Source organism: Taeniopygia guttata, chromosome 1 (assembly GCF_048771995.1).
Source record: "Taeniopygia guttata chromosome 1, bTaeGut7.mat, whole genome shotgun sequence".
NCBI classification, from domain to species: domain Eukaryota; kingdom Metazoa; phylum Chordata; class Aves; order Passeriformes; family Estrildidae; genus Taeniopygia; species Taeniopygia guttata.
Genome location: NC_133024.1, coordinates 14,086,994 through 14,114,722, shown reverse-complemented (window position 1 = coordinate 14,114,722; position 27,729 = coordinate 14,086,994). Strand labels below are relative to the sequence as shown.

Genomic DNA, 27,729 nt, shown 5'->3' with positions numbered 1-27,729 from the left:
TCTTCCTCTCGTGGCTTTTCTTCACTCCTCCTGGACTACAGGGAGGGGACACAGTGGTGATAGCTGACCTGAACTTTCCAAAGGGATATTCCATGTTCCACACCATTTGATGTTGTGCTCAGCATTAAAAGCTTGGTAAAAGGAGGAGGAAGGGCAGCTGTTTGTGGTTGTGGTGGTCTTCCCAAGCAGCTGTTGTGCATGTTGAGGTGTGGCTTCCCACAAAGGTAGCTAGAGATCTGCCTGCTGATGGGAACCAGGGAATGAATTCCCATTTTTCTTTCTTGCATGTGCAGCTTTCCTTTCATTTTCCTATCAAGCTATCCTTATCTCAATGCACAAGTCTAGCCTTTCTTTTATTTCGTCCCCATCCAGCAGGAGAGGAGTGAGTCAGGGTGGGTGTGAAAGGGAGTCAGGGTGGGTGTTTGGCTGTTGGTTGGGGTCAGCCTGTCAAAGGGCATATCTTATCCATGATCCTTGAGCATGTGCAGGATATACTTATGGACATGGACTGACCTGAGGGTTGTTTCTAGTGTTTAGAGGTGGAAGCCTCTAAATTTGAGATACCGAGGTAATTACTAAACTGACCGTGTGAACTTCTTGTTAAAAAATCTAATTCAATTTTAAAAACCTTTAAATCTACTTATTTCTCTCATTGACTTGCTGTGGAATTGGATTATTAGGAGTAATACCTGCGTTTTCCCCAGCTGTCTGCTCCGACTGTCAAATTCCAAGGGAAGGTAACAGAAGAGATCATAACCCAAATGTGCTGCAACATGACAGTCATTGGTGTTGTAAAAGCCTTACTGTAATCCACTTACCCTAAGTGGATTTGTAAGCTGTTGTGGCTTGGAGTTGCTCCTTTTGGTACAACTTCAAACCCATGAAGTGAAGTAAGTGAGCCCCAGTGTTGTAGGAACCAGACAAGTCAAACCTGCAACCTTTCACACGAGTCATACTGGATGCTGGAGACATCAGAGTGCCTCATCAGCCAAGATGGGAACTCTACAAGCACCTCAGGCTAGCACACAAGGAAACAGCGCCTGATCCAAGTTTTATTTTTTAATTGTAGTGCCACTGCCATAGTCAAGTGAGGTAATTTTGGGTCCCGACAGGATTTTTTTCCAAGAAAAAGGTGCTACATGAATATAAAATGTTAGTGAAGCTCAGAAATTCAAAAAATTTCCTATCCTTCCATCAGTAGACTGAAAATTATTTGAGAATTAATCAGAGTAAAGGCAGCTTGTAATGTCTCCTTTTCTTCTCAAGCATATTCATACAGCTACAAAAAAGAGGATCATAACTAAAAAAAAAAGAGAGAGAAGATATCTTTTTAACACTGTGAACAGTGGTAAAATCTGAAAAAAAAAAACCTCTCTTAATTTACAATATTCCTATATTGCAGGATTTGGCAACAGTGACTTAGGTGGTGTGGTTCTATTAGCACAGGGACTAGACTTAGGGCATCTGCTTTCTCCAAATTATGTTTATTTCCAACTGTATCCTGGTTGTAGTGATACATGAACCTTTGTTTCTAGTGTCATGGTATTATCCTGTGGGATAACATGTACAAAATATTTTCTCTAATTGTTTTTTGCCAAAGCTTTCCTCATGTTTAGTTAGAAGAAATTCTGTGAAACTTGTCTGTATTAGCAAAAATGGTCAGAAATAAGCATTTTCTAGTAGTTGTAAGTGTTTCCTCAGTGTGCTGGGTGAATGGAGGGAAGCACCTTTGTTCTTAATTTTGGTACTTGCTGGGATCTCTGACTTTAGCAAATTCACAGGTGAAGTATATCTTTAATATGAGTGTAAATTTACAAAGTTCAGTTGACTAAAAGGTGCCTTTTGTTATTAACACAATATTACATGGTGTCTAGCCCTAAAATTAAATGAATATACTTCATATGTTTGGTCCTGAAAATAAAGTGGTTCTCAAATGCTGTGTGACATTGCCAGTATTGTTCTGCTGACAAAAGGTTTATGTGGCTATTTTGGTGTAAAAATGTTCCTTCTTTGCTATGGTGACTCACTTTCTTACCTGGGAGCATGTACCTCCCTTAAAAATTGATATGATGAGGGTTTCTAAATAGTGTTTGTTCACCTATTGCATACTCTAGACTTGCTGACCACAGGCTCACTTCTCTCCTTGCAGTGCCCTCCTTTCCTTGGATTCATAACAAAGCAGTCAATGAAAATTCATGGTTAAATATTTGGAAGCATACTTTATTTGTTTCTGTATTTAAGCCTTTGAAAATCACTGCAGCCCTTTCCCTTTGCCTCTTCTTTTGCCAATTATGTTTTTTCCACTTTTGTTTGGCAATTGTTTTATAAAGCACCGTGTGACTTGGTAATAGAAATATTTGGTTCACTGAAGTCCTCTGTAATCATGAGGCAAAGTCCATTTGAGCTACCAAATGAATACTCATGAGTCATCCTGTAAAAAGACAAGTGTTAATTAATTCTCTCTCTTCTGGTGACCACATTCTTCTGACATGGTAAAGATACTCAGAGAAAAAAAAAAAGGAGGGGAAGCAGATGTTGCAATCCTACTGGTTTGCAGGATTCTAGAGGAAGGGGGGAATACCCCCGCTTTGAGCATTTTGGGCTTGATATCTTCCTAAAAAGGAGGAGAGGGAGAAAAATTAATTTGCTGTCCCGGTGTTTGCAGCAAAGAGATTCTCTATCCCCTGGACCTGTCAGCAAGGAACTACAGTGGCAGTCCTCTTGCCCCAGGCTTTGGTCTTTTGTGCTTTAAATATTGAATTGTCTTCCCTAGTGCCCCTTTTACTGGAGAATATAAACTCTGAACAATGCTTTCTTCTCTAGAATGTTCTGTATTGATAATGAATTTGGGCTTTTAGGTGCAGAATTTACTACTGAGTTAACTATGAGCTCCTCCTTTGCGTGTCAGACTGAAATCGGTGTTAAAAACCTGGAAATTTCTGTTGCAGCAAAAATTCAAAGGTCTTAAAAAGGAGGACTTATGCAAGCTGAGTGGACTTTTTTTGGTGGATTTGTTGTAGTAAATGGCAGTACACAGGTTGGATATATTCACGTGCATGCACAGCACTCAGGCTGTGTGCAGCACTGCCTGGGTAACTGGAGCTGATGTTGGGGTGATTAATGCTGCTTGTATGGAAATACCTTTGGAATTCTTCTCTTACCTCCGGCCCTGGTAACTTGAGAAGACTTTTCATTCCAGCTCATCCTACTGGACATTTTCTGGATGTGTATTTCTTCAGTTTTGCCTTTCATTTGCTGTATCATTTGGTACTCTTCGGACATGCCCGATGCTGAGACATAAAACATAATGTCATACATTTACAAGTCTGGCTTTCCAATCCAGCTCATGGATTTTTCTTATTACTACACTATGTATCCTTATAAAATGTTGTTTTTTTTTTTCTTGACCTGTGACTGAGAAGTGTAAGTTATTTGCCTTTCTGTTGCACGTACATTTCTTGCCCTTTGGAGATAGATTTCTGAATTTGACAAAAGCTTCTCTTTTAAGCTTTTGAAATGTATAAATAATAACCACTATGTCTAATTTAATATTTTCCTCAAGGAGTATGACTAAAAGGTGCTTATACAATCACCAGAGCACATCCTGTTCCTCCAGAAATACAGCTCAGTGGGACACGAAGCATCCAGGCCTAAGGCATCGATTTCTTCTCCTCTTCCCTTCTTCCATTCCTCTTCCTGCTCCCTGTGTCCCATCTCGTCCCACTCCACCCCCCAAGTCTGTAATCCTTCAAGGAAATGCCCCCAATTTCTGCATTAACCTGTCTGTAGTAGTCAGTGTTTAATTTCACTTTGCTAGTAAAGACTTTATCCTGAAATTTCATTACCCTAAGATGAGGCTGAACTGATATTTGGAGTGCTTGGGTGCTTTAGTCTCAGCTAATTAGGACCTAACTTCAAATTTCTCATTGGGTGCATTCATTCTTGCAGCAAGAAGGATTTAAATTGGACTAGCATTCATTTACCTTTCTATCTGAGATCAGTGAACATAATGGAAAAAATCTGAATGTAGCCTTAAAGGCAAAGAGAAATACAAACTTCCTGTAGGTTTCCATCTTCTTGGTTGCCGCATATTGGCTTTTGTGTTGGGAGAACTATTGTGTTCTGCTCTGATGAGGCTTTTGTGATGCTTGTAGAACTTTTAATAGAAACGTGAGGGTGGATAATGCCTGGTCTTTATTAGTTCTTGTCACTTTGTGGCTTTGAAAGGCTTGTTATCTGTTGTCACAAAAAGGAAATGGCTTCTGCTATGTTTGTCACTGCAGAAATGCAGAATGCAGCCCTTTTCCTGGGTAACTATTGAAAACCATTATTATAAGCTTTGGGAGGGATATAAATCTAGACCCTATTTGAACCCGAGATAAATAAATTAAAAAATAGTATAAAATTAAATTATTTTAATATAGCGTAAAAGCCGGTAGAATTTGTATGAGCTTCTATTTATTATTTTAAAATTCCTTCCAAATAAACAACAGACTCTACCAGGAAACCATGCCTAAGTACTAAGGACAGGATAAATCTTAATAAAATGCATACCTGGAACTAAGGTTTGTTTGATTGTAAAAGTAAAACTGGTTTTAGTTATAGCAGAACTTGTGCTCCTGATTTAACTGGAATATGACACAAACATTCTAGAAAAACCCACCTACATCTTAGCTTACTGCCTGCCTTGAAAATCACCCTGATCATCCTGACATGACTATAGCTGGGTCTAAAAAAATGATCCTAAGTGATCCTGAAATGAATTGGATTGAGAGCTGCAGTGAGTGGAACATACCCTTTCAACAAGTAAAGACCAGAGAAAGAAAAACAAAAGGTCCCTTTATTTATAGATATTTATGTTATTTTATGATGTTATTTTATGTTATTTTTTCTTGTTTGGGTTTTCTTGTGGTTTTTTTTTTGGTTGGTTTTTTTTTTTTTTTTTTTCCCTTGCAGGGGGCAGTTACACTGTTATCTCTTGGTTTTCATTTTTCTGTGCACATGATAGATTACCAGAAGAGTTCTTTAATGATTTCCTAAACTTAAACCACAACTTCTCACTCTGCCAGATTTTCTCATAATAATGGTTGCATTTTAAGCTGTTGCACGACTTAACTATTATACATTTTTTAAAGCTCACTGAGTCCTTTTGAAAAAGAGAATTACAGAAGATGAACCCTCCTATGATAAAAGGAAAAAAGAACCTAGTGCACACTCAAAGTGCATTTATATTAAGTAAGATAATTGAAAATGAAGGCTGTTGTCATTGTATTAAACTCTCCTACTTTTACTTTAGTAAGTGGCAATAATCTGTTGTTTTAGTTTGAGGGCTGGTTCACTTGACTGTGTTACCTTGTTGTTCCACTGTAATACTGTGAAATTCTATATTTAATTCATTTAGCTAATATTGCAGTCTTGATTTCTCAAGGTTTGCATAGTTGTTATTTTATTGACATAAATAATTTTGTTACATTGATTTAAAAAAGGGATGCATCTTTTCACTAATTGGTATCCTGTTTTAATTCAATATAGAGCTCTTGGGTTTTGATGTTAATTTTTAAATTTTTAAATTTTATTTTTCTATCTTGATATAAAAAATTAAAATTGACAGCCCATTTGTCATTTCTAGAAGCCAATGGTTAGATATGTAATAATGAAGTGGTACTCTAGAAAAGCAAGCCCAAATAACTAAGTCTTAAACTGAGGTAAAGCAAGAGGGTAAGAAAGTGCCTTTTGTCATCATTGAGTTGTTTGGATATGCATTTTCCCCATGAGGATGCATTTTTTTTAAAAAACAAAACAGGATAAAAATATCATGATTTCAATAGCTAAATTTTATCACTGTTTAATTTTTGATTTAATATAAACACAGACAAGAACTCAAACCATGTATATATTTTTCCTCCTCTTTCAAGAGGAGATGGGTTTCTAAAGCAGGAGATATGTAGGATACAGGAGAGGAGTGGAGAGAGCACACTGTCTGATCCTGTAATCTATGTTTTTTCTACTCCTGATTGCCTCGCAGTCCTGTAATGAAATTTGTTAATGTTGTATTGAAGCTGATGGATTTACCAAATCTGGGCTGTCTGAGGAGGTCTTGCTTGCCTGAAAACAAATGGACACATATTTAGATTTAATCATCAAGAGAAACTTGGCTATTTTGATATTTACTTTTCTTTTGTAGTTGAAATAGGAGATTTTCCCCCCTCTTTTAAGCCCTAAGCACATTGTCTTCCTGTGTTACCCAGCTCCAATGCTCTTGAGGATGTGTGAGCAGCTCACAGTGCTGGCTTCAAGCCTCCCAAGGCTTTTCTCAGATATAAAGGTTGTTCACTACCCTGTTTCTGAGAGAAAAACCTCCCAGACATGTGCAGTGCTGTTTGCTGGTGAATGTGAGTCCAGAGGCTTCTCTGAGGAGGCTGAGTAACTGGGACTACACTGCACTGTGCTGGGTGGACTTCAAAGTCCACTGCTTGCTCTGCAGGAGGAGGAATTGCTTTGGGATTGGCATGAGATGTTGGAGAGTGGAAGGAGCAGAGAAAAGAGCACCTTGCTTGGCTCTCAGAGCTGTGCACGCTTAGTGAATGGCTGCTGCTTGTGTCTGAGGTCTCAACCTTTCGTGTCTCCTTAAGGAAGTTTGGAAGCAGCTCTGGAAGCGAATGTTAGCCTGCCCAGAGAGTTTGCATTTTCAGTAAGCAGGTCTGGGACACTGAACTGCTTTTTGTTAGCAGTAAGGATTGCTTCAATGACTCGCAGAGGCTGTGAGCTGGCAGCTCCCACTATTCCCCTTCCATGAACCACCGGGCTCTGTGCACATCTGGAGCTGTTAAAAGAGCAGCTGAACTCGTGCTTTTTTCCTGCAGTCTGAAATTCAAATGTCTTTTAAGAATCTGAAAATCACTAAGCCATCATGAAAGTCTAAGCCAAGCTGGCCTTAGTTAATAAAAGCCAACAAAATCTCCTGGTCCTGAGAAGCTGACCCATAACTGAAAGTTTGACACCAGAGAGTGCGATGTGGACCCTTTTAGAACACCAACAGAGAGCCGAAAGATAAGTGAAAAATACATAGAATAGTTAAAATAACACAGAAACCAACCAGACATCTAACTTCTTGCAAGCATAGCCTACACAGGAATTTCTATGCAGTATAGAAAAGTGCAGATAAATGTTTGTAGTTTTTAATCCCATTTGCTGTCCTCCCCTGCCAACAAGATCAGGGCATACCCAAAATAACTCATTTAACTCTCACAAGCACACAGGATGCAAGCACACAGCTTAAAAAGGACCAGGCAATGTGGAACAACCAGAAATCCTTCCACGCTAAGGTGAGAGGGGAAAAAGAAAATCCATCCCAAGGCAAACAAACACTTTCTGTTGATTTTTAGTTTCCTATCAAATCACTGAACCTCTCAAGCCATCTACCCATCTGGAAAATAGAGGCCAAGCAAACCACTCTTGTTTTCTCCTTTCCAGCAGTGTACCAAGTTCCACTTGCTGGTCTGGCACTTAAAGGTGTTTCTAAAAGACAGCTTTGTTTTTCTAGGGAAAAAAAAAAAATCTATATTTTGAAGTAAAGAAAAAAGCTCTCCTGCCTCTTAATACTAGTCTGAAACAGGAGGATGTTGTGGTAAACATTACTCTTTTTTCTTTCTGAATTTCTCTATTTTTTCCTGGTGCTCACGTCAGAAATCTCCTACTTAAAGTACAGTAATTATGAATTTATTTAAATTACAGTAATAAGACTTTTCATTTTCATCATTTAAAAAGAGATGCCAGTAGCATGTTGTTTTATATATTCATATTGGTAGGAGCCAGATAATTTTATACAGGTGCTGTCTTGAGGAGGAGAAATAATTACAAAGGAATTTTGTCGGCTTTTGGATTTTTTTTTAGTCCAGTTTAGGAGTTACTTGTGGCCAGGAGGCGCTGCCTGGGTTATGGGAAAGAAAAAACATCTGTTGCAATAAGCTTATTTTGAGGCATGATGTATTTCAGTCTTTTGTTTTCTCTGTGCTCAATTTTGCCCAGAGAGCTGGGAGGTGAAGCCTAATCCCAAAAGAAAACAATTTTGAGCCAATCATTATTTTAGGTTATCTTTCAGTGGAACAGCTCAATATTTGATAAAAGGAAAGAACTTTCAAATTGAAGAAATAAGAACAAAGAGCCCTCCCAAATATCCCTCTCCCCTGAAGCTTTCACTTGCTTATTTTTTGAAGAGAGGATGCTTTCCTCATTTTCCATTTCCATTTCTATGAAAACATCCAGGCTTATAGAGAATATTATAGAGAATATTCTGTTGGCATAAGGCCTTTGCTGCAAGATCTGTATTAGGAAGTAGATTTCCTGTCCTCTCATGTGAAGGAAAAAGTACAGTTTTCATTGTGTTGCCTGTTCTCCTGGGTGCTGTGTGCACCTCTGAAGCACAAGACAGCCCCTTCTTGTGCAGAAACAAGTGGGGAAGAATGGGGAGGGAGGGGGGTTGGCCTGGCACAAAGGTCAGCTCAGTTAATGTCTACACTCTCCCACCACAGGTCACAGCATGCTGGAAATCATTTATTCATCTGCCACGAAATACCTGGAAGAAAGAATCTGGATTGGAGCTGCCTCATCAGGCACCAACAGAATCACAAATGGAGGCTCGCTGGTAAAAAGGAGCCAATAAGGACAGCGAGACGGGGCTTGGAAAGGAGATGGAAAGCTTGCACCTCTCACCAAACTTAGAGCCTGTGGCAAAAATCACATCCTCACTGAAAACTTCTGCAAATGTAGGAAGTCAAGCGGTCAGACAGGATCTTCTATCAGTGCAGAGCCAAAATAAAGAATATTTTCCTAACTGCTGCGGGCCACTTCAATATGGTGAGTGTCACAGGTAAGCTCTGTGTGTCCAGGGACTTGCTTGTAGAGGGAGTTGGGAGGTGTCATGGTGGTGTCTCAGCAGAAATTTCTGCATGATGAAAGCCGTGTTCATGAAGATGAATCCTCTCCTCCTAGGGTGTGAAACTGAAATTGATTGCTGCCACACTGTGACATGTGCAATAAGTTTCATACTCCTCTGTCTCTTCATCTGTGCATGCTAAATGCAAGGTTGACACGTGAAAAATGTCAGGGATTTGTTTTAGATTGGCTGTGCATTTCTCTGAGCTGATGGAAATAGCTTCCCATGGGATTTCTGCTCTGAGCACCGTTACCAGAGCTGAAAGAATTTGGGTGAAAAAAGCAGGGTGGGAAAATGTGTGTTAGTCTCGGGTTAGATGCAGGTTCTACCCCAACTCACCTAGCATCTCTTCTGGGTTCATAGCCACAGCTGCATTCACAGGCAGCAAAGTTATTTTACCTAAGACAGAGAGCTATGAATTTTCTTAAATTAAGAGCTTTGTGTGTGCAAACAGCCCGGCCTTATCACCTCTGGAATTCATTTTTTGTGCAAGTAGAACTCAGGGAGGATTGGTGCTTTAGGGGGAGTGTGACTTCATGTATGGCAGCCACTGCTGGGAGTTAATTGTTCTTTTTGAGGTGCCTTTTTAATTCTTCTGCTTCACTGGTTAGAAGAGAAAAAAAGGTATTGTGCAGAAAGGTTGGGGAGGCTGAAACACAGAGTGGCAGTGCCCCTATGCAATCATCTCCCTAAGTGACTTAACTAGTCACATGGTGTGCTGTCCTCTACTTGTGCCCAGTGACTTCAGCTCCATACCCCCAGCAAAATGAAATATCTATTTGGCCTAAGTAGCACAGGTGGTGAGCTCCCAGAGCTTTTTGGGTTGATTCTGATGTGTGTTGGGCTGAGAAAGCAGCTCACATTCCTTCCAAACTGTTCCCTAGCTTTGTTAAAACTTAGGGATTTATATTCACCTTTCTTTCTCCTTCTTAAAGTTTTCTCCAAAATATTTTGGCTAAAAATAAAATGAGAATTATGCCTTCAGTCACCTTTTTGCCACCAGTTTTTTAGGCAAGAAAAGATACAGTTCGGCAGACTTTTACTTGCATGTTTGTCATTGTGATAACAGGTACGGCATTGCCAATTCCAAAGACAGCACAGAGGTTACATGGAATGGAAAAAGCTGTGAGAGTGGATTATGGGCTGGAAAAGATGTGGGCTGTGGTCATCATATCCTGGATAATTGTCTATGTCAAAGGTAAGAAGATATATACATATATTTTAATATTTTTTTTCTGAAAATAAGGTGTATGATTGATTTTATAAAATTGCAAGTCTCTTGGGTGGATTTCTGGAATTGTCTATATATCCATTGACACCCTTTGCCCATTTTTTTTCCAGCTGTACTTTCTGGGACCTGCTTCCCCTTGCAGGGAGGTTTTCTCCTTTCTTCTACTGCTCTCTGCACAAAGAAGGATTTTCTGTGTTGTTTTCTCCTCTGAAATATCTTCTGGCTCATTTCTAGTCCATCCTCTGTGCTCTTCAGCTTGCTCTGAGAAAGCTGAGAACATTCTTAGTGGGATGAGCTCAAGATGGGGAATGAACAGGAAGCAGAAATGAAGTTAGTGTCAAACTCACTCTTGTACAAACAGAAACCAAAATAAATTGTGATGTTCTACCCAACTCTCTGATATTTTGAAAGCTTATTTTGTCTGCAGCCTTTTAACAGTGCTGTATCCCTCTTCCCTTTTCCAAGTATTGATGTACATTTGCCTTTTGTGAAAGGATTTCCCTCTCAGGCCTTAAAATGTGGTACCAAATGACAAGGGGAAGATGGTTACACCAGTAGCTGTTTCTGTGGTGACTAAGGCTTGTCTGATGAGCACTGCTGATCTCTGCCATGTTTTTCATAGTTGGACACATGTGTAATGTTTTTGAGTGTCAAAGCAGACACATAGACCAAGTGAAAATTTATCTCCTTGTCACTGCAAGGGATCTGATGTTTATTAGTTCTGAAGGGCTGTAATGGCTGCTTCTGTGGGAGCCTTTCAATCACAGGCAGCCTGATTTTTCTGATTTTTGGATTCCTGTTGAAATAAACGTGTAAGTCACATCTGACAGAACCAGCTGCTTGAAGGGTGCCCACAGCAAGCAGGAGAGATGTCGTGCTGGGTGGGGGAAAGGGATGTGCAGGGGCTCAGGGAGCATTGTATGATGCTATGTTTTGGGCTCCTGTGAGCCAGTTTGGACTGCAGATATTTTTAGCACCTTTCTTCAGCAGACAGTGGGCTGTACAACTGCACATCAATGCTGTGCTTCGCCCTAGCTTGGTGTAGCTATGTTTCCACCTCCTGGCAACTACGAGGAATAGCTGTGGAGAGACTAAGGAGAATTTTTTTGTTGTTGTTTTTTGAAAGGCACTAGAAGATGAAGTAGGAATTTTAAAGAGGCAGTTCTCTTGAGCTCAGGGGGATTTTTAACTCCTTGGCATTCAGTCTTCTATGCTGTGTATAAGCATAGAAGATGCTTTCAAATATCCTGCTTTGCAACAACTGTGAATATGAGTCCTTGAGCTGAAGGGTGCTTGCAGAAGGTCTGTGAGTAATAAGACACCAGAGAGACATTTTACATTGAGGGAGGGAGCATCAGTGTATATCCATGGTAACTGGAGACATGAACACACCTACTGAAATCCCAGCTCCAAATACCTGTGCGTTCTGTCTGTTGGGAACATCAGTTGTTATAGAGGCACATTCTGTTTTGGAAGACACATAAACAAGATGAGCAATTCTGTGATGTGAGTAGCCTTGAGTAACAAGAAATTGCTAATTTTTGGTCAAAAATTAGTGTTTTAGGTGGCTCAAAGAATCAAAGGAGTTGGCAAAAGCAGGTTTAATATTAAAGTGAAAGTGTGCAAAAAGGCATTGGCAAGGTTCACTCTATTGCTTACTACATGGTTAAAGCACAGAGAAAAATAATGCTGAAATGTAAAATCAATCAATCTAAAACTAAAGTTATTCACAAATTATCTACACTGATGCTAGGCAAGGAAAAGGAGAAAAATAATATAGAAAGGAATAAGGAAGGCCCTCCCAGTGTTCAGAGAGGTCTACACTGTCAAACTTGGGCCCCAACTTGGCCAATGGCTTAGGCCTAAACTCAGGCTGTTATTTGGGCAAGAAAAATAAGATTCCAAAGCTGTTTGTAAAAAACCAAAAGCTTGCTAGACAGCACTAGCTCCTGGAACAGAGTTTCTGATAAGCTCAGGAGAAGCTCAGCCCAGATGTAGCTCATCAAGGCTAAGGCTTAATAAGCATTTTTAAATCACATCAGCTCAAGGAGCGTTGGGGAGGCATTCTGTGAGTGTCCTTCAGTAGTAAGAAAACACTTATTTTCCCAAATAAAAATCTCTTGCACAAGTCAGTATGATCTCTCCTTGTTCTTAACAATGGTAGAGCTAGAGCTGGGTTTTCTTTCAGGACCTGCTCAGAAATCTATAGTGCCTGTTTCTTGTCCCATGCCAGGGCAATGCCACCTCCCTGTTTCACAGGAGAGAATGACAGTTCTTTATCTCAGAACTGCCCTGTGTAAACAAGCAAAAGACAACTTTGAGTACATTGTGCAATACATGTTTCTAGAGCCTATAAAGAAATAGAGACTGTTAGTCCAAAGCTTCCAGATAAAATGTTGTTTTCAGTGAAAATGGATTTTCAAACTAACTGTCCAGGTATGCATTCAGCCAGGATCCCTCACCCCATACATTCCTTATGCCCTTGTTAACGGCATTAAAACTACTTTGGAGGAGTTTTGCAGCACACATGCACAACCCTGATGGAGTAGAGGTGCTGGACTCACTGAACCTGGACTTTGAGCGAGATTGTTTTCTTCACTGTTCAGTTGCAGGTAACCCCCATGTACAATGCCATCAGTTTTCCACAGGTCTTCTTTTACATGAGGAATTATCTTCTTTGGGGAAGATCATCCTCTTCAAAGAGGTTTGTTGGAAGCCTGTATAGTTCAAAGTTGCCTCTAGTTTATCCCTTTGGATGCATTTTTAAAATATTTTTTTTCGAGACTCTCATTACAAAAGCCATGAACTAGCTCTGATTACAAACAATGTGGAAGCAATGTGCAAAACTCAGATTTCTAGTGGAGGAGACTTTGAAAAAAGCCAAATAACTTTTCCTGCTGTATCAGATGGCTGTGACTGCAGCAGCTCCAAGTGTGTGCATAAAGTTGTACCTCTATATAATGATTTAAAAAAATATTCATGTATGTAGCAATACACATAGACGTGGCCACAGCACAGACACTTTTAGCAGATTAAGACATGTTTTTTCATGTATTTTAAGTGAGCCCTTAGCTGTGCACAGCCACAGCGCCACAGGCTGTAGCTATGTACATAGCCTGAGGGCAGGGGTGACAAAAAGGCTGTGGTCTGTGGCAGGAATGCATTCAGCAAAGTGGAGAGCTAGAGGCTTCCTGAGTCTGACACTTCTGCATTCTGTGTGCTAGCTGACATTTTTGTGTTTGTTTTTTGCATCTTACTTCCCATTCTCTCGTTTGTGTCATAGTGCTGTGCCTCAACTTTTCACACAGCGCCTTTGGACGTGAATCAGGAGACAATGATGTGCATGTTCTCCCAGCCTGGAGAAGCTCTGCCACCCTGTCCTCAGGAGCTTCCACTCTGGGCTGTACTTTAAGCCATTCAGGGAAGATGAGAAAATGAAGATCTTTTATCAGCAATACCCACAGTCTCATGACAGCATTAACATCTGTGGAAGATTACCTGAATTTATACTGTACTTTTCACCTGCAGACCACTGGACTACAAAATATGGAGGAAGTTTGCTTAGCAGAAACCTGAATAAGGACATGTTGTAGGACTCCTCCCAGCTGCTCCACTCTCCTGCATCATCCTGCCTCAAACAGAGCTTAAAATCTGCCAGAAGTGCTGGTTACCAGAAAAGAAATGAGGTGAGAAGTTTTACTGGAAATCACCAGGGAAAGTTTTTCTACACCACTGACATGCAGCTGTCTGGCTCATGAGAAAGGGAGTCTATGACAGCACAGAAACCTATGTGGTGAGGAAGGAAAAAGGACAAGAGTCCGCTTTGGTGTATTACGCCACACCAAAAGAGTGTAGGCAGTGATAAATGGCATCCTGACCCTGGTGTCACAGCTTTACTTGATATTTGAAAAGTGGGATGTGTAGTTTTTTCCAATATAGATGTTGGTTTCTATTTTAGGTACATTTTGTTATACAACCAATTTATTCCACTTAAAAAAAAAAACAAAAAAACCCCAAAAAACCAAACTCAGAAGGGGAAATGAAAGAAAACTCTTCCTCCTTTGCCATACAATAGCAGAATGTATTTCATAGTTGTAAGTGTTGATCTAGCTGCTCTACAAACACAGGGGACTTTTTGTCCCTTCCTTAAATATATAAATAAGTAAAATACATATCTGTGCAATGACTCCAATGGGGGTGGGGGATGCAGCTCCTTGAGGCTGGGGAAGCTGTCTCCCAGCTGATGGGGATTCCTGGGGCTTCTTTCAGGATCTTCACAGCTGTCCATGGAATGGGGAAGCTGTAGATTTCAGAGAAAATTATGTTCCCTGAAGTGTGAAGGAGAAGGAGCAGTGAAGAGCTGAAGGAGAGGGGTCGGATAAGTCCCTGCTTGGCACTGCCCAGACCACGGTTAGTGATGCTACAGGTAGGACTGGCTGACAGGTGAGCAAGGGCTACCTGGGATTTTATTTCTGCTATGCACCAGGTATTCTGCCATTTCTATTCTTTTTAAAGCAGGAATTACTGGAGGTTTGTAGCTTCTTTATGTGCAGTTTGGGATGTGTGGTGCAATTCCATCGTGTTTGGCTGTGGAGCGGGGGGCCAGTACCTCTGACTGAAAGATGGGGAGGAAACCTTCATCTAGGGAGCCTGAGATACTTCCTGATGCTTACTAAAGGAGTTAAACATCAAGCTATAAACCATCTCCTCTCTGTTCATCTCTGAATACTTGTATGGAAGACTTTTCCTCTGGTTAGCCACAGCGCTGAAAGCTGTAATTACACTTGTGGGTTGCTAATTCCCAGGTTTTTTTTTCTGGGAAATCAGCAGCAAAAAGCAGTAGGCCCACAAGGGGCAGGAGTTAAAGCAGTTAAGATCATTAACATATGTGTGGTAGGTAGATTTGTCTGCTGCAGTTTTGGGATGTGGGAGAAGCTCCTGAGGTTAATGACCTACGATTAAAAAAGAAATAATTTTCCTTGATCTCTGCAAATTGTGACATAATTGCCTCTGGATATTTTAACATGGAAGTGTCATGTTTTACAGGCTTCATTATCAGCAGGGCTTTTCCCCATCTGTTTGCTGACATTGGTGAGAGCCACAGATGGTTTATACCTGAGAAAGTCAAGGTGTTAGGTACAAGAACTGTTTTTTTTTCCACATAAAATGGAAAATGTAAAGCAAATTTCTTCTCCCTTTCTGGAAGGAAGAGAATGAGCTACGAGGGATGGTGTTCTCATTCTTTGCTCCTACTGCCCCTTCCCAACAGTGGATTACTCCCTGAGGGACTGGCTGCAAGGCAGCTACAGGTGTGAAGAATATGCCTTGGCTTGTGCAATAACTTCACTAAACTATTTTCCAGACGAGCTAGTGATAAAAAGGTAAATATATCTGAGAAGAGGGGAGATGCCCAACTGTTTTCTGGAATTACAGCTACTATGTATGACAAACTTTTTTCCCCTGGGGAAAAATACACACTTTGTAATGTTGGTATTACTCTAAATACTGGTGTCTTGATGAATTCAATGGATGGCACAAATCTCTGCCTTGCTGTGGAGGAAATTTCAAAACTATTTGCCTTCAGGTATATATTTACCTAAACACTGTAATTTTACAGTTGTTTTGTATAACTTGCTTGTGATTGTTTTGAGAGCTCATTCTATTAGGATAATTCTCCCTTTCAGAAAGCCATACATCCTCTATTTCCCATTCTGCAGAGAAAGCTTTGTAGTTTGGAACTGAATTAAACTAGCTCACAAACTGGATAGACTAAATTTCAAATAATCTCTGGCTTCAACTGATGCCAGCAGCTGTGAAACAAACAGGGGGTCTGAGGAGAAAATGCACTATAGAGGTTCTGATCCATCAGACCCTGACAGAGCTAACAGTCTTCTGCTGTGCTAGTAGAGGAATTCAGAGATCAGTTTTCAGGGCCAGGGTATCTTTAAGAGAATAAAAAAACCAGGAGGCTCTAAAGTCGAAGCAGGGTCCATTACCCAGCAGCATTGTCAGGGGTGAGCCACAGATGGCTAAGGAAGATGCCTAAGAACAGAGAAAGAACACAGCCTCTCCTCTCCCCCCAGAGCTTTCCATTTTCAGCTTTGGGAATATCTACCTGCTGCTCCTTTTGATATGTTTTGTCTTCCACAGAGGGCATTCAAAGTCTTGCTGTGTTTTGTTGCTTTTTTTTCAGTGGAGGGACTTGAGGAATTCCCAGCAGAGGACCATTGGTAGGGGGAAAGGGAGCAGAAGAGCCTGACCTGGGGATTTAGAAAATACAGCATAACCAGCATATCTCACTTCAGAAAAACTGCAGGCTTTTGAGTTGGGTGCTGTGTGGTCTTGGTCATGAGGTAGAAACATCAAATACTGCTTAGAAGACACTGCTGCTGCTCTGACTGCCAAAATTGTGGGTTTGGATTTTAAATAATGTAGCCTTGATGTGCAGGACAAATCCTAATCCTTACAAGAGGAAGCAAGAGAGTTGATATACATGTGTGCCACGGCTTCTCTTCTTGCCATCCCTCCCAACCATTCCTTTCCTAAAGACACATCATATACAGAACAGAGACCCTTCTAAGGCAGGGTCTTTTGTACTCTTTAAAATGTGCTTTCACTTCAAAACAGAACCATATTTTGCTGAGTTAAACACGGGAATGGCTCTGTGACATACTGGTTATCCTTCAAAAAGTTGTGGTGACAACTGATGCACTGATGGATACCTGACCTTTTCCTTTTTCAGGTTGTGTTAGCAAATAATTTAATCATGTTGGACATTGCATGCATTTGCCTGGTTTTAAGTTGGTGCATTGCATAGCTCAAGGCTTGTGGCTGGTGTGTGGTGTCTAACAGCAGACAGATAAGGCTGTCATGTGACAAAGCAGTTGGTTCCTCTCAATTTAACTCTGCCACATCCTCTTCAGGGCATCTCTTTCAAGGGGGGAGGGGGGTGGAGGCTTTATCTGTCTTTAAGAAAAATCAGCTGCATGTTAAGGTCTCAGAAGCAACAACAAAAAGAAACCAATGAACCCATACAGCTGAACGCAATGATGGAATCTCCTAAACTGAGATAGTTTGCAGCTATATCTGGGCCCTTGGTGGGGACAGAGAGAGAGGGGAGCTCCAGGTACATCCCTGCAGTTCTCTGGTGTGCAGGAGCTGCCCTGGAATCAGCCCTCAGGAGCGGGATCCCCATGGGAGCGGCTGTGGGTGCTGAAGTCTCCCTGCTCAGCCCAGCAGGAGGATCGGAACACGCTGGAGCTGCTGCTGCTCCCCTGCCCGGCTCCACCAGGGTGAGGAGGCTCCTCTTGGGCCTGTCCAGTGAGTGCATCTCTCCAGCCTCAGCTCTCCTTGGGATGAATCCCAGCGCGAAGAGCGGCACACGCATCGCACGGTCTTGTGCCAGCCACCGCCACCGAGGCTGAGTAAAAAATTTAATTTATTTTAATGCAGCTGTTGAGGCATTTTAATTCCATCAAAGGTAATAACACAAGGCAAGCCATATTCGTTTGCTACTTTTAAATTGGTTTGATTCATCTCTGCTTGGTTGTTCCGTTTTGGACTTTGAGAATTCCTTCTTGCTCAGAGGCACAACTGTTCAAGGGTTGTGATTTTTAAAAATTGCAGATTAAATTCTGCATTTCACACATGAATATTTAAACAGAGTCATATACGCTCTTCTTTCTGTAAGGTCTCATTTTTAATTATTAATGCCTGTTCTTTTGAGCAAATAAATGGCATATATGAGATTTGTATGCATTTTAAAAAAAAGATACTTCTCTGGGACAAGTTCCAATATGACAATATTCTGTTATGAATATTTATGGACCCATCAAAATTGGTGAATATTGAATTTGCTGAAAGAAATTGCAGAAGGTTTGTTGTTTTTTCTTTTAGTTTCCTTTTGAAAGGACTGAGAAAATCTTTGCAAATTGGGTCAAGTTCAGTACATAAATCTGGTCAAAATGTATATTTTAAAATTTTTTGGTTAAAAAAATCAGTTTTCAAAGTTTCAGACTTTTTTGATTGAAAGCAACTTTTACATGCATAATATATCCAAATTGCAAAGAAAAAAAATCCCAAAACTTCTGACAGCTCTGAATAAAATGAAACAAACCAAAATATTTCCTTTATGGCAAAGATTTTATGTGAATGACAATGTAATTTGAGATGTTTTTAATGTAAGAATTACCTTGCTTGTTGAATATAGATCGAAGTGATTGTATTGACATTTTTACCAGGTAGTAATGAAAGCTTTTCATCCAGATGCATCAAAATTCTTTGTTAGAATTGTGAGCAAAACGATTCTTTGAGGAATGCAATTCTGTTGAGGGTGGTGAGGTGCTGGAAGAGGTTGCCCAGAGAAGCTGTGGATGCCTCATCCCTGGAAGTGTTCAGGGTCTGGTTGGATGGGGCTCTGAGCAACCTGGTCTGGTGGAAGGGCCCATGGCAGTGGGTTGGAACTGGAAGATACTTAAGGTCCCTTCTAACCCAAACCATTTTGTGATTCAGTGACTTGAACACACACTTGTATCACCCTGTGTTAAGGAAAACACCATCTCTTGCATCTCTTGCTCGTGCCTGTGACAGCGTTTGTTCTTCCTGTGCCACACATGGCAGTGTTGTGGCTTCTCTCCTCTACACCTGACAGCCTCTCTTGGATTGTTTTGTATTTAAAATGAAATCTTTAATGCTGCATAATTGAAGGCTGTTACTTTAATGGCAGCTGGTACCAGATGAGGATTCAGGTCTCTGGTGCCTTTCCCTCTCCTCCCAGCATGTGCTGGGAAACTTGGTTGTGTTTGAATAAGGGTGTGAACAGTGTGTGATCCAAATAAGCCTCAAGGAAAGTCCTGTTACTACAAATATGAGATTTCTGAATCAGCCATTGCACAGAGGTGTTTGCTTGTCTGCTTGCATCTTGGATTTTGACTTGCGAATGAAAACATTGTGTCATTATTTCCCATGGGATGGGAGCATGATTTTCCAATCATCTCTAGCTGTGGGTGCCTGATTCAGAAAGTAAATTATTAAAGAGATAGAAATGGCAGCATTTATAAGACATGGTTTGTTAAAAGGTTTAGATAATTGTGGAATAGCAGGAGTTACTAGACGCCTCTTTAGTTCACCCTGCCTATGAAAGCAAGAAACAAACTCATATGGTTTTGATCCCTTGCAATAGGAGGGCTGCTCTTTTTGTTCTGCTCCAAAAGGGGAGTTACTCTGCAAGAAATTAAAGGCATGCAAATGCTAGGAATAATTTCTTTGCCAAATAGTTGATGAAGTCTAGATCCTGAGTGGTACCAGAGATCCAGGATTTAAAAAAAAACTCTTTGTAAACAGTAGCTTGTTTGGTTTTTTGTTTGTTTGTTTGTTTTGTCTTTATTTTCTTTTTAAAAAATTTTTAACCCTGTTTTTGCTTTACTTTCTTCACTGTAAGAGTGGCACTTGACATGGGGTCTTGTTTAGAGCTGCTTTCAAAGGAAACAGGGGTTTTACTACATGTTCTCTTTGAAGGGATGAGCACAACCCTTTGTGACTATATGCCATTTTCTTTGCCTTCATTTTCTGCAGGGTTGATTCCTTCTGCTGAAGATGACACAGAAATGGGCAGTTCTGGCTGTGCTCCTTTTCTTGCTAATCAATCTGGTTGAAGGTAAGTGAGCAAGATGCAAAACTACATGTAGCACTGTTTGGTACTCTGCATTTCCAACTTGCCAGGACATTGAAACTTCATAGTACACGATGAGCATAGTACACATAGAGCAAATTTTGCCTATTGTTTAGTAGGAATGGAAAGAGTAATGTCACCTCGGCTGGCAAAATAATTGAGTGCCTTACAGAATGATAAATCTGATAGGAATCCAAAACTGGTCATTTAAAGACACATCAGTTCAGCTGGGACAAAGGCAGGAGAGCTATGATTTCTGGAATAAAAGGGATACACATATGTCTCTTACTAAACTTCTGCTCCAAGTGATGCTGGTTTTAACCGAGCCACAGGTGTGTGTTCCAAAGCTATTCTGGGTTTTACTGGCACTTGAAGCAAGGCACCTAATTCATGAACACAATAAATTTTTAAAGGTAGCTTCCTTTCCCTTAAAAGTGAATTTTGCCTGCCCCATCAATTTTTCAAAGCCTACATAAAAGTGACAGAAATTTATTACCTAAAATAAAGGTGGAGGACTTGCAGCATCACTGTCCACAGCAAAATGGCATCATCTCCACTCCACTTCCAAGCTTCAGGAAGGTGGATCTGGAAGTTGAATGCTAATATGGCCCAAGGCTGCCAGTACAGTCAGGAAGTGTATTTTGAAATGTGCTGAAGGCAAAAGTTTCCTGTCCTTTTACAATGACTGTAGCATCTTTTTAGTGTCTTTTTTTTTCATCTTATGCAGCTCACAACAGGGTGAGTGTAGAGGCTGGCCATGAAGCTGTGCTGAGTTGCCCCAACATCTCCAAGGTGCCTTTGCTGTTGGTGACATGGAAGAGGAATTGCAGAAGTTGCTATTGCTTGTCCTATAGAAGAGATCAGAATGAGACAAGAAGGCTGAACTGCAGTGAGAGGATCACATGGAAATATTCACCTGTCAGTGACCCTGCACTTCGTATTTACCCTGTGAACCTTGGGGATGAGGGAATTTACACCTGTGAATTTGCCAACAGTGAAGGGAATTTTCATTTTCTCTTTTCTCTGATTGTAATAGGTAAGGCTGCAATACTAAAATAAAAGTTAAATAAGTTTATTTGCAACATAGGCAGGAACAAAAGACTATTTGGAAGCATAGTGAATAAAAAAACACAGGAAGACTGTTTTGGCTATATTAGTTAAATCATCCTAATATAACTGAAAAATATAAGAAATTAATTTTTAACTCTATGATTGTGATTACTAATTTTAGTCACTTGATTTTTTTTTGGTTGGGTTCTTTTATTAGTTTTTGTTGTTGTTGTTGTTCCCTTTAGAATTGTGCCTTTCTGATAAATGTTTAGGTGTTGTGCAAGCATTTCCCTGTTTTGCCAAATGCAAAATATGAGTTGCTGGACTTCAAGAGGAACAGTTTTGCCCAATTCCTCTTTTATTTCCCTGCTATCAGATTTTTGATCCTACATATCAAACTCCTAAATATTGTACCTGAAGCTTCAGCAATCTGTCTCTCATCAGTCAAGTTGAAAATCTTTATTGAATCCATCCTTCTGTCATCCCATCTCCTGTTAATCTGTCATCACCTTTTGGCAAACAGGAGGAAGCAGTACTTTAGATGCAGCCAGCTAGTTTTTGAGGTGTCCACCTTGGACTTCTTGATGTATTTTTTTTTTCCCTTTAAGATGTGCTAATATTTCAAATTATTTTAAAATCTCACTAATTGGTCCTACAATCTAAACAATACCACCTGTTTGTCACTTTCTTGGTTGGTAATTCATACTAAAAAATGAAATATAAATATAAAATATGAATAGAAATAATGGTTGTGGCGTTTTAAAATTTCTTCTGCAGTCCCTCCTACAGTGACTCTGACCCATGACGAGAGCAGGGTGGCTGCCTGCCAGGCTTCTGCAGGAAAGCCAGCTGCTGACATCTCCTGGATCCCTGCAAGCAATCACAGCTCTGAGGAAGAATTCCATCACCCCAATGGAACAGTGACCAGAGTGAGCTACTTTGGCTGGACCAACATCTCATTTCCTTCTGTCACCTGCCTGGTCACCCATGCAGCCATGAACCAGACTCTGGTCATTGGCCTGAACTGTAAATAATGTTATTTTGTGATTGCTTTTCATTATGTCTTGGGTTCCTCTCTGCTGTTCTGTGCAGCTCTTCCCACTGAATGCGAGGGCCCTGGAACTAGGTTAGTGTGGTTATAAGATGAAGTCCTAGTGCGTGCTGAGAGATAAATTAATAATTTTGAAACCAAATGCTTTGTGACACTGTAGAGGGAAGATTTGGCCTGTTTTTCTTTCAATTCCTGTTCTGTTTACAAGAATTCCTTATTTTGCTTTCAGTGGGTTCAACTTGGCTGGCTGCCAGGTGCCCTCCAAGCTGCTCTATTGCTCCCTCATCTTCAACAAGACAGGGAGAAAAATACAATGGCTAGCTCATGGGTCAAGGTGAAGACAGGGAGAGATCATTCACCAATTACTGTCACAGGCAAAAGAGACTTGAAAGTAATTTCTTGCCACTCAAATCAGAGTAGGATAGTGAGAAACAAGAAAGAATCTAAAAGCACCTTCTCCACAACATTTTGTCCAGCTTTTCCACAGTAGTGATGGTCTGGAGAAAATTTCCTTGGAGCATATCTGTCTGTGACTTGCAAAGGCAGTAAAGGCTAAAATTCAGCTTCTCTGGCTGTGCTGGACCTGTTGCAAGTCTATCGCAGTAGGATTTGTAAGAGCAGCTAATGAGCTCATATCACCAAAGTATCTCTACTAGTAAAGGCATGAAGAACAGAAATCAGCATAAACCAGTCATTAATAACAGCATTTTGCAGGGATGGCTGCTCAGTTGTTTGGGGCTAGTAGTACTTGAAGAAAATGAGACTGTAAAGGCAGATGAGTTGAAAATGAAAATGTGTTTGTACACACAAATGACTGGGATGTGAGGCAGCTTCTTACTGCTGGTTGACATCCAGACTTCTCATCTTTCTGCTTTGTTTGGAAGCGGAGGATTAGCTTTTTCTTCCAGATAAGGCAGTTATATCACAAATTCATGGATACTGACATCTAGCTCTGTAACTTACTCTCTTTTCTCATTGTTCAGACACCTCTGTCCTTCAAACCAGAACAACCTCCCACAGGCTTCTCTACATCCTGACAGGAGCAGCTGCAGGTGTTGTTGCTGTCACTGGTGTGACTGTATGCTTGATTTTCAGGCACAGAGGTGAGTCCTTTGAATTTGAAATACATTACAATCCCATTGCTGACTATGTGCAGGTACAAGGACATGCACATTATTGCTGAGACTGAGAGGGAGTGGGAGGCAAGGGCTGAGGAAAATGTTCATATGCACTGTCCTTTTGGAGAAGTCGTAATGAAATAAGGGGTAGCAATTTAAAATAAGTCTGGAGTTTTGAAAGAGCCATAGGTATTGTGGTATTAATGCATTACAGATGTGTCAGAGATTCATTCAGGATGAAAAGGGTTCTGTCTGTTTTTAGTTTGAAAGGCTCTGACTTTTTAGTGTAATTTTGTTTGTTCTGCATTTACTAGCAAGAAATTCTATACTTAAGAATGACAGTTTATAAAGTAATGACTAAACACAAATGATCTCTTTCCATGAGCAGGGATAAGTTTTCCCTTGAGCAAGTGTAAGAATAGGCCAAATGTACATAGTTTGATATCTTTCAGATACCTGTGCATTGGGTATATTAGATAGTTGATTTGTTTAATTTCTCACACTAAATGCAAAACACAGCTACTAAGAAGAAAATGAACTTACCCCAGTAGAAACCAGGGCAGCCAGCATGACCAGAATTTTCAATGAAGGGAAAAATAAACCAAGAGCATGTTAAGGAGCAGGATGTAAAATAATAAGAACTTTAGATATGAGGGGAACTGTTTTGAAGAAAGTTTCTCAAGAGCTGGGGGCAGCTAGAGGAGAACCCCAGCTGCAACAGCTGTGTACCCTGCACCATCAAACCATTCTAACTTCCTGACATCCTACTTCCAGCTTGCTGCTTACGTAAACGAGCACAGGCCCCAGCAGAACACTTTACAGTAAGTGGGCTTTGTGTGTGTCTGTGCTTTGCAGGTTTTGGTGTATTCTTCACTAAAACTTGTGATTTCTTTGCAGTGTGTCAACTCTGACAAACCTCCCATATACCTCTGTGAGCACTTGGAGGGGGGAATGAGGAACACATTATCTATGAGAATGTCTGTTGTTTGGATGGCCCTATCTTCATGTATAATCAGAGTAGTTGAGCAATTGTTTAAGCACTGGATAGAGTGTGGTGCAGTGCATTTCCTGTCTATAAGTCACAATGCTGAATTTTAACTCTCCCGAAACTTAATATTTTCATATTTCTGCTTCACAAAGTAGTCTTTACTCAGATGTTTTATTTAAGAATGTGTATTCTTAATGGCATAAGCCTGCCTGATTTAAGATTGTATGGAATCAGACATGCCTTTTACAATGAGCAAAAAAGGCCCACTTTGTTTTGCTCTATTGGAGACAAACACAGCTATGAAACTTTTATTTTATGTAGCAGTTCATATACTTGTAAGCCAGGAAACACCAGGGATAAATCTGCCACCACAACTTTTACTCACTCTCTAATTCCAGTGTGTTGTGATATATATCTAAAAAAATGAAAATGTGCTGCTTTTCCTCAGGGCTTCTGCCTCACTTAATGCTCATGGAAAGGCCAATTATTTCCTATTTTGTTTTCTGCTCATGATTTAATTAAGGTTTGTGTGCCTTGTTTGTTAAAAACCAGTCAGAGTGCTCTGAAATTAGAATGATTCATTTCCCAGTGTGCTCCTGTGTGACATTCAGGACAATTTCATTGATGAGAGGGGGAGTTGCAGAGATCAAAGACTTCCAGTGATTTTAGGTGCCTAAATTAGATTGTTTGTGGCTTGTCTGTTTTGTTTTTGTTTTGGTACTTTGTTTTCAGAGAAGCGAGCATTGTTCATTTCCATCTATTTTGCTGTAGATACCAACATTTTGAAATTTGTTTTTGAAAAGACAATATTAAGAAAAAAACAATATTAAGAAAAAAATTTCAAAGACTGTCCTGTTGAGGCTTTGTGAAGGCTGTTCTTGCATCTGTCTGCCAGCTCATGTTTCACCCTCTGTGCTCTACCCTTTTGCACAGAGAGCTCCGAGAAATCACATTTCTTTTTCAACAGTAATGTCACCTACCAGGTCTCTTCTGCTCTTTGCTTTTAGTTTGGGATCTATAGGAATGACAATCCCACAAAATTCTACAATGTAATACAATGGTACATGTTTTTCTTCCTTTTGCAGACCAGAGGCTGGGGGTTCCCACCTTCAGGTGCAAGAAGAGCATGTGACTTTCCAGAGGACATCTATGTGAATTACAACCCAAGGTCTATTTATGTATTCTTAGAAGAGCATAGGCACAAGTAGCCAGCTCAGCTGCTAATAATACTCAGCTACTCAAACTGGTACTTAACTCTTAAGCCTCAGACCTTACCCAAAAGACCAAAACCTTTGTCCTTCCTGACCTAATGATGGTGAGGCAGAAAGGCCCATTTTAGTAAGTTTTTTTTGTCTTTCTCTAGATATCAATACAGCTCTACAGAAAGTTGGGACTTTCAAAGACTGAATTAGGGAAATACCTTAATTTTGTTTGAAAATGGACTCTGATGTATGTACCACCCTTCCTCAAAACAATAATGAACATATTTCTGTGCCAGAGTAAAATATACTCTGGTGAAAATATAGCACTTTTCTTTCCATTTTGACAACTGGATTCTCTTTAAAGTTCTGTGTTGGAAACCAGAAAATGACACAGGTCAAAAGTACAGAAGGTCTAAGCAATACATCTAACAGAAATGCAGAAAGAAGGTAGTTTTATGGTTTTTTGGTTATTTTGTTTTATTTTCTGGTTGCACATGACATATGATAATCTAGTATTTGATATCTTTGTTTATTTTTGAATTTTTAACATGTTTATTTTTCAATTAATGTGCTTGCATTGATAACTGGTGGAAAATAAAACCAATTTGACATTATACTGGATATGGAAATAAGAAACAGCAATGGAAATTTTTGGTCACTCTTTAATGTAAATGTGCAAATATGCAAACACTTACCTGAAGGATTTCTGTGGTTATTTGGGCAAATGTTTGCTGAACAGTTCCTGAGAAGCTGAGATCATATCATGGTTTTACTGAGAACAGAAGTATTAAGTTGTCTAAAGTGCAGGTGGTATGCTTGTTTAAAACAAAGGAAAAGAAGACAGCCCTAACCACACCATTTATTTCTTCTCATCTTCATGTGTCCAAGATAAAAAACTCTCCACAGACTGGTTGTTAATTTCAGTTTTCATTGGTCAGGTCTGTCAGAGCTTCCAAACACTAATGCAGCAGTAACTAAGCTGAAATGTGTGTTTTGAAGAGCCTTTGCCTGCTTGTTTCTGCAAGATCATCTCTGCTCCATAAGCATTCTTAGGCATGAGCATCTTCCAGTGCCATTTAATTGCATTTTATCACTTCTAAATAGACATGGATGTCTGCTGACATCACTCCAGCCTTTCAGAAAGGCATGAAGAGTGACTCTGCCTTAGGGAAAAGGGCCTACAGAGGCCATGCTGGTTTCCAGGTTTGTGGACAAGCAAAGCCTTTCCTGTGGTGTTGAATGTCAGTGCTGGGTTGTTCTCACTCTGGTGTGCAGCATCATCATGTCTTCTGTGGGGAGGGAGAGGCACTTTTCATGTGTGAAACCTCTGGGAGAAACAAGTGACAGCTTGGAAGTACAGCAAATAGGTTTGAAATGACTCTAGATAGGAGAAGTGTTTTGCAGCTCTAGTGAAATCCGCAGCAGTGCCTTAGTCCAAGGTGCAGTCGAGGCATCATTTGTGACTTCTGAAATAGAGGGAAGATCTCTTGTTGCTTAAGGAACTGCCCAGTCAGGTCTAAACCTGGGTTCCTGGGCTGGTGTTTCTCAGTGGGGCAAGTGAGCATGGATTGTTTTTGTGGCAAGTGCAGCAATCTGTGCCTTTTTCAGAAGCTGGATCATTGCAGCCAGACCGAAGGATGATAGGGCTGTAAAAATTAAGAGATTTAGGCTGTGGAGCAGCCTGCTTCTGGGAATCATAGTGCAGGTGTGCTGTGATCATTAGGCTGTAATGTAAGACCTTTTCTTAATTCCTGTGCCCTAAGTGATGTTGAAGGGTAAGATCTAATGGAGACAGAAAAGATTAGAATGTAGACAGGGAGATGTGTATGGGGAGAAAGCTCTCTGAAACTGTGATAATTTGTCCTGGCTGAAAGGATATGGTTTTCACACTCATATCTTTATTTTCACCTTTAATTTGTATGTGGTGGAATTGGCCCAGTCACCTGCAATGTGTCAGCACTTCCATTGAGGTAAAATTCTGAGCAGGCTTAGTGCTGAAATGAGGTGCTCTGGTAATGACATGGGCTATCCTGGAATAAAATTGGCCCTTAGGCTTGTTGTGTATGATTAATAAAAATTACCAGACCAAAGAGAATAATGTGGCTATTGAGGTGGTTGTAAAAAAGGCTGGGACAACAGTAAAGCTTTCACAGGTACTTTCACTGTTGGCTACGACTGGTAAAGGGCAGGGTTTTGTCATATGTGAAGCTCCTGGTGTGGGCTTCGGTGGCTTCCTCTCTGCCTGCCATGACCAGAGCGATGTGTGCCACGCTTCTTGGGCTGATGAGCTGATCTAATGAGTATTAGAGAATGAGAAATAAATCACTTAAATATTTTTCGTCATGCTGCTTTTGTATGGAATAGGCAGCTTGGTGTAACCCAGAGAACAACATAAAATGTGTTTGGTATCTTATAACAATTTGGTCTCAAAAATAAGCATCTCGAAATGTTTTTATATTTATCATGTTTTTTTCCCCCCCCTGT

The 27,729-nt window shown here is 40.3% G+C and overlaps 1 protein-coding gene across 4 annotated transcripts; it reads left to right on the top strand.

The window, feature by feature from the left end:
- The first annotated feature begins 4,945 nt into the window (after positions 1 to 4,945).
- On the top strand, positions 4,946 to 25,859 carry LOC105759805 (cell surface glycoprotein CD200 receptor 1-B). 4 transcript variants are annotated; one of them, XM_072923622.1, is made up of 10 exons: positions 4,948 to 8,856; positions 10,005 to 10,133; positions 13,695 to 13,852; positions 14,436 to 14,576; positions 19,740 to 19,821; positions 20,564 to 20,872; positions 21,664 to 21,912; positions 22,921 to 23,040; positions 23,830 to 23,876; positions 25,129 to 25,859. In XM_072923622.1, the coding sequence occupies exons 5-10, from the start codon at positions 19,761 to 19,763 to the stop codon at positions 25,249 to 25,251; spliced, it is 909 nt and encodes a 302-aa protein (XP_072779723.1). In that variant the 5' UTR covers positions 4,948 to 8,856; positions 10,005 to 10,133; positions 13,695 to 13,852; positions 14,436 to 14,576; positions 19,740 to 19,760; the 3' UTR covers positions 25,252 to 25,859. The 4 variants fall into 4 exon arrangements, with proteins under 4 accessions (XP_072779732.1, XP_072779723.1, XP_072779706.1 ...); XM_072923605.1 differs by having other exon boundaries at positions 4,949 to 8,856; positions 14,436 to 14,592; XM_072923611.1 differs by having other exon boundaries at positions 4,949 to 8,869; positions 14,436 to 14,592.
- The last annotated feature ends 1,870 nt before the right edge of the window (positions 25,860 to 27,729 follow it).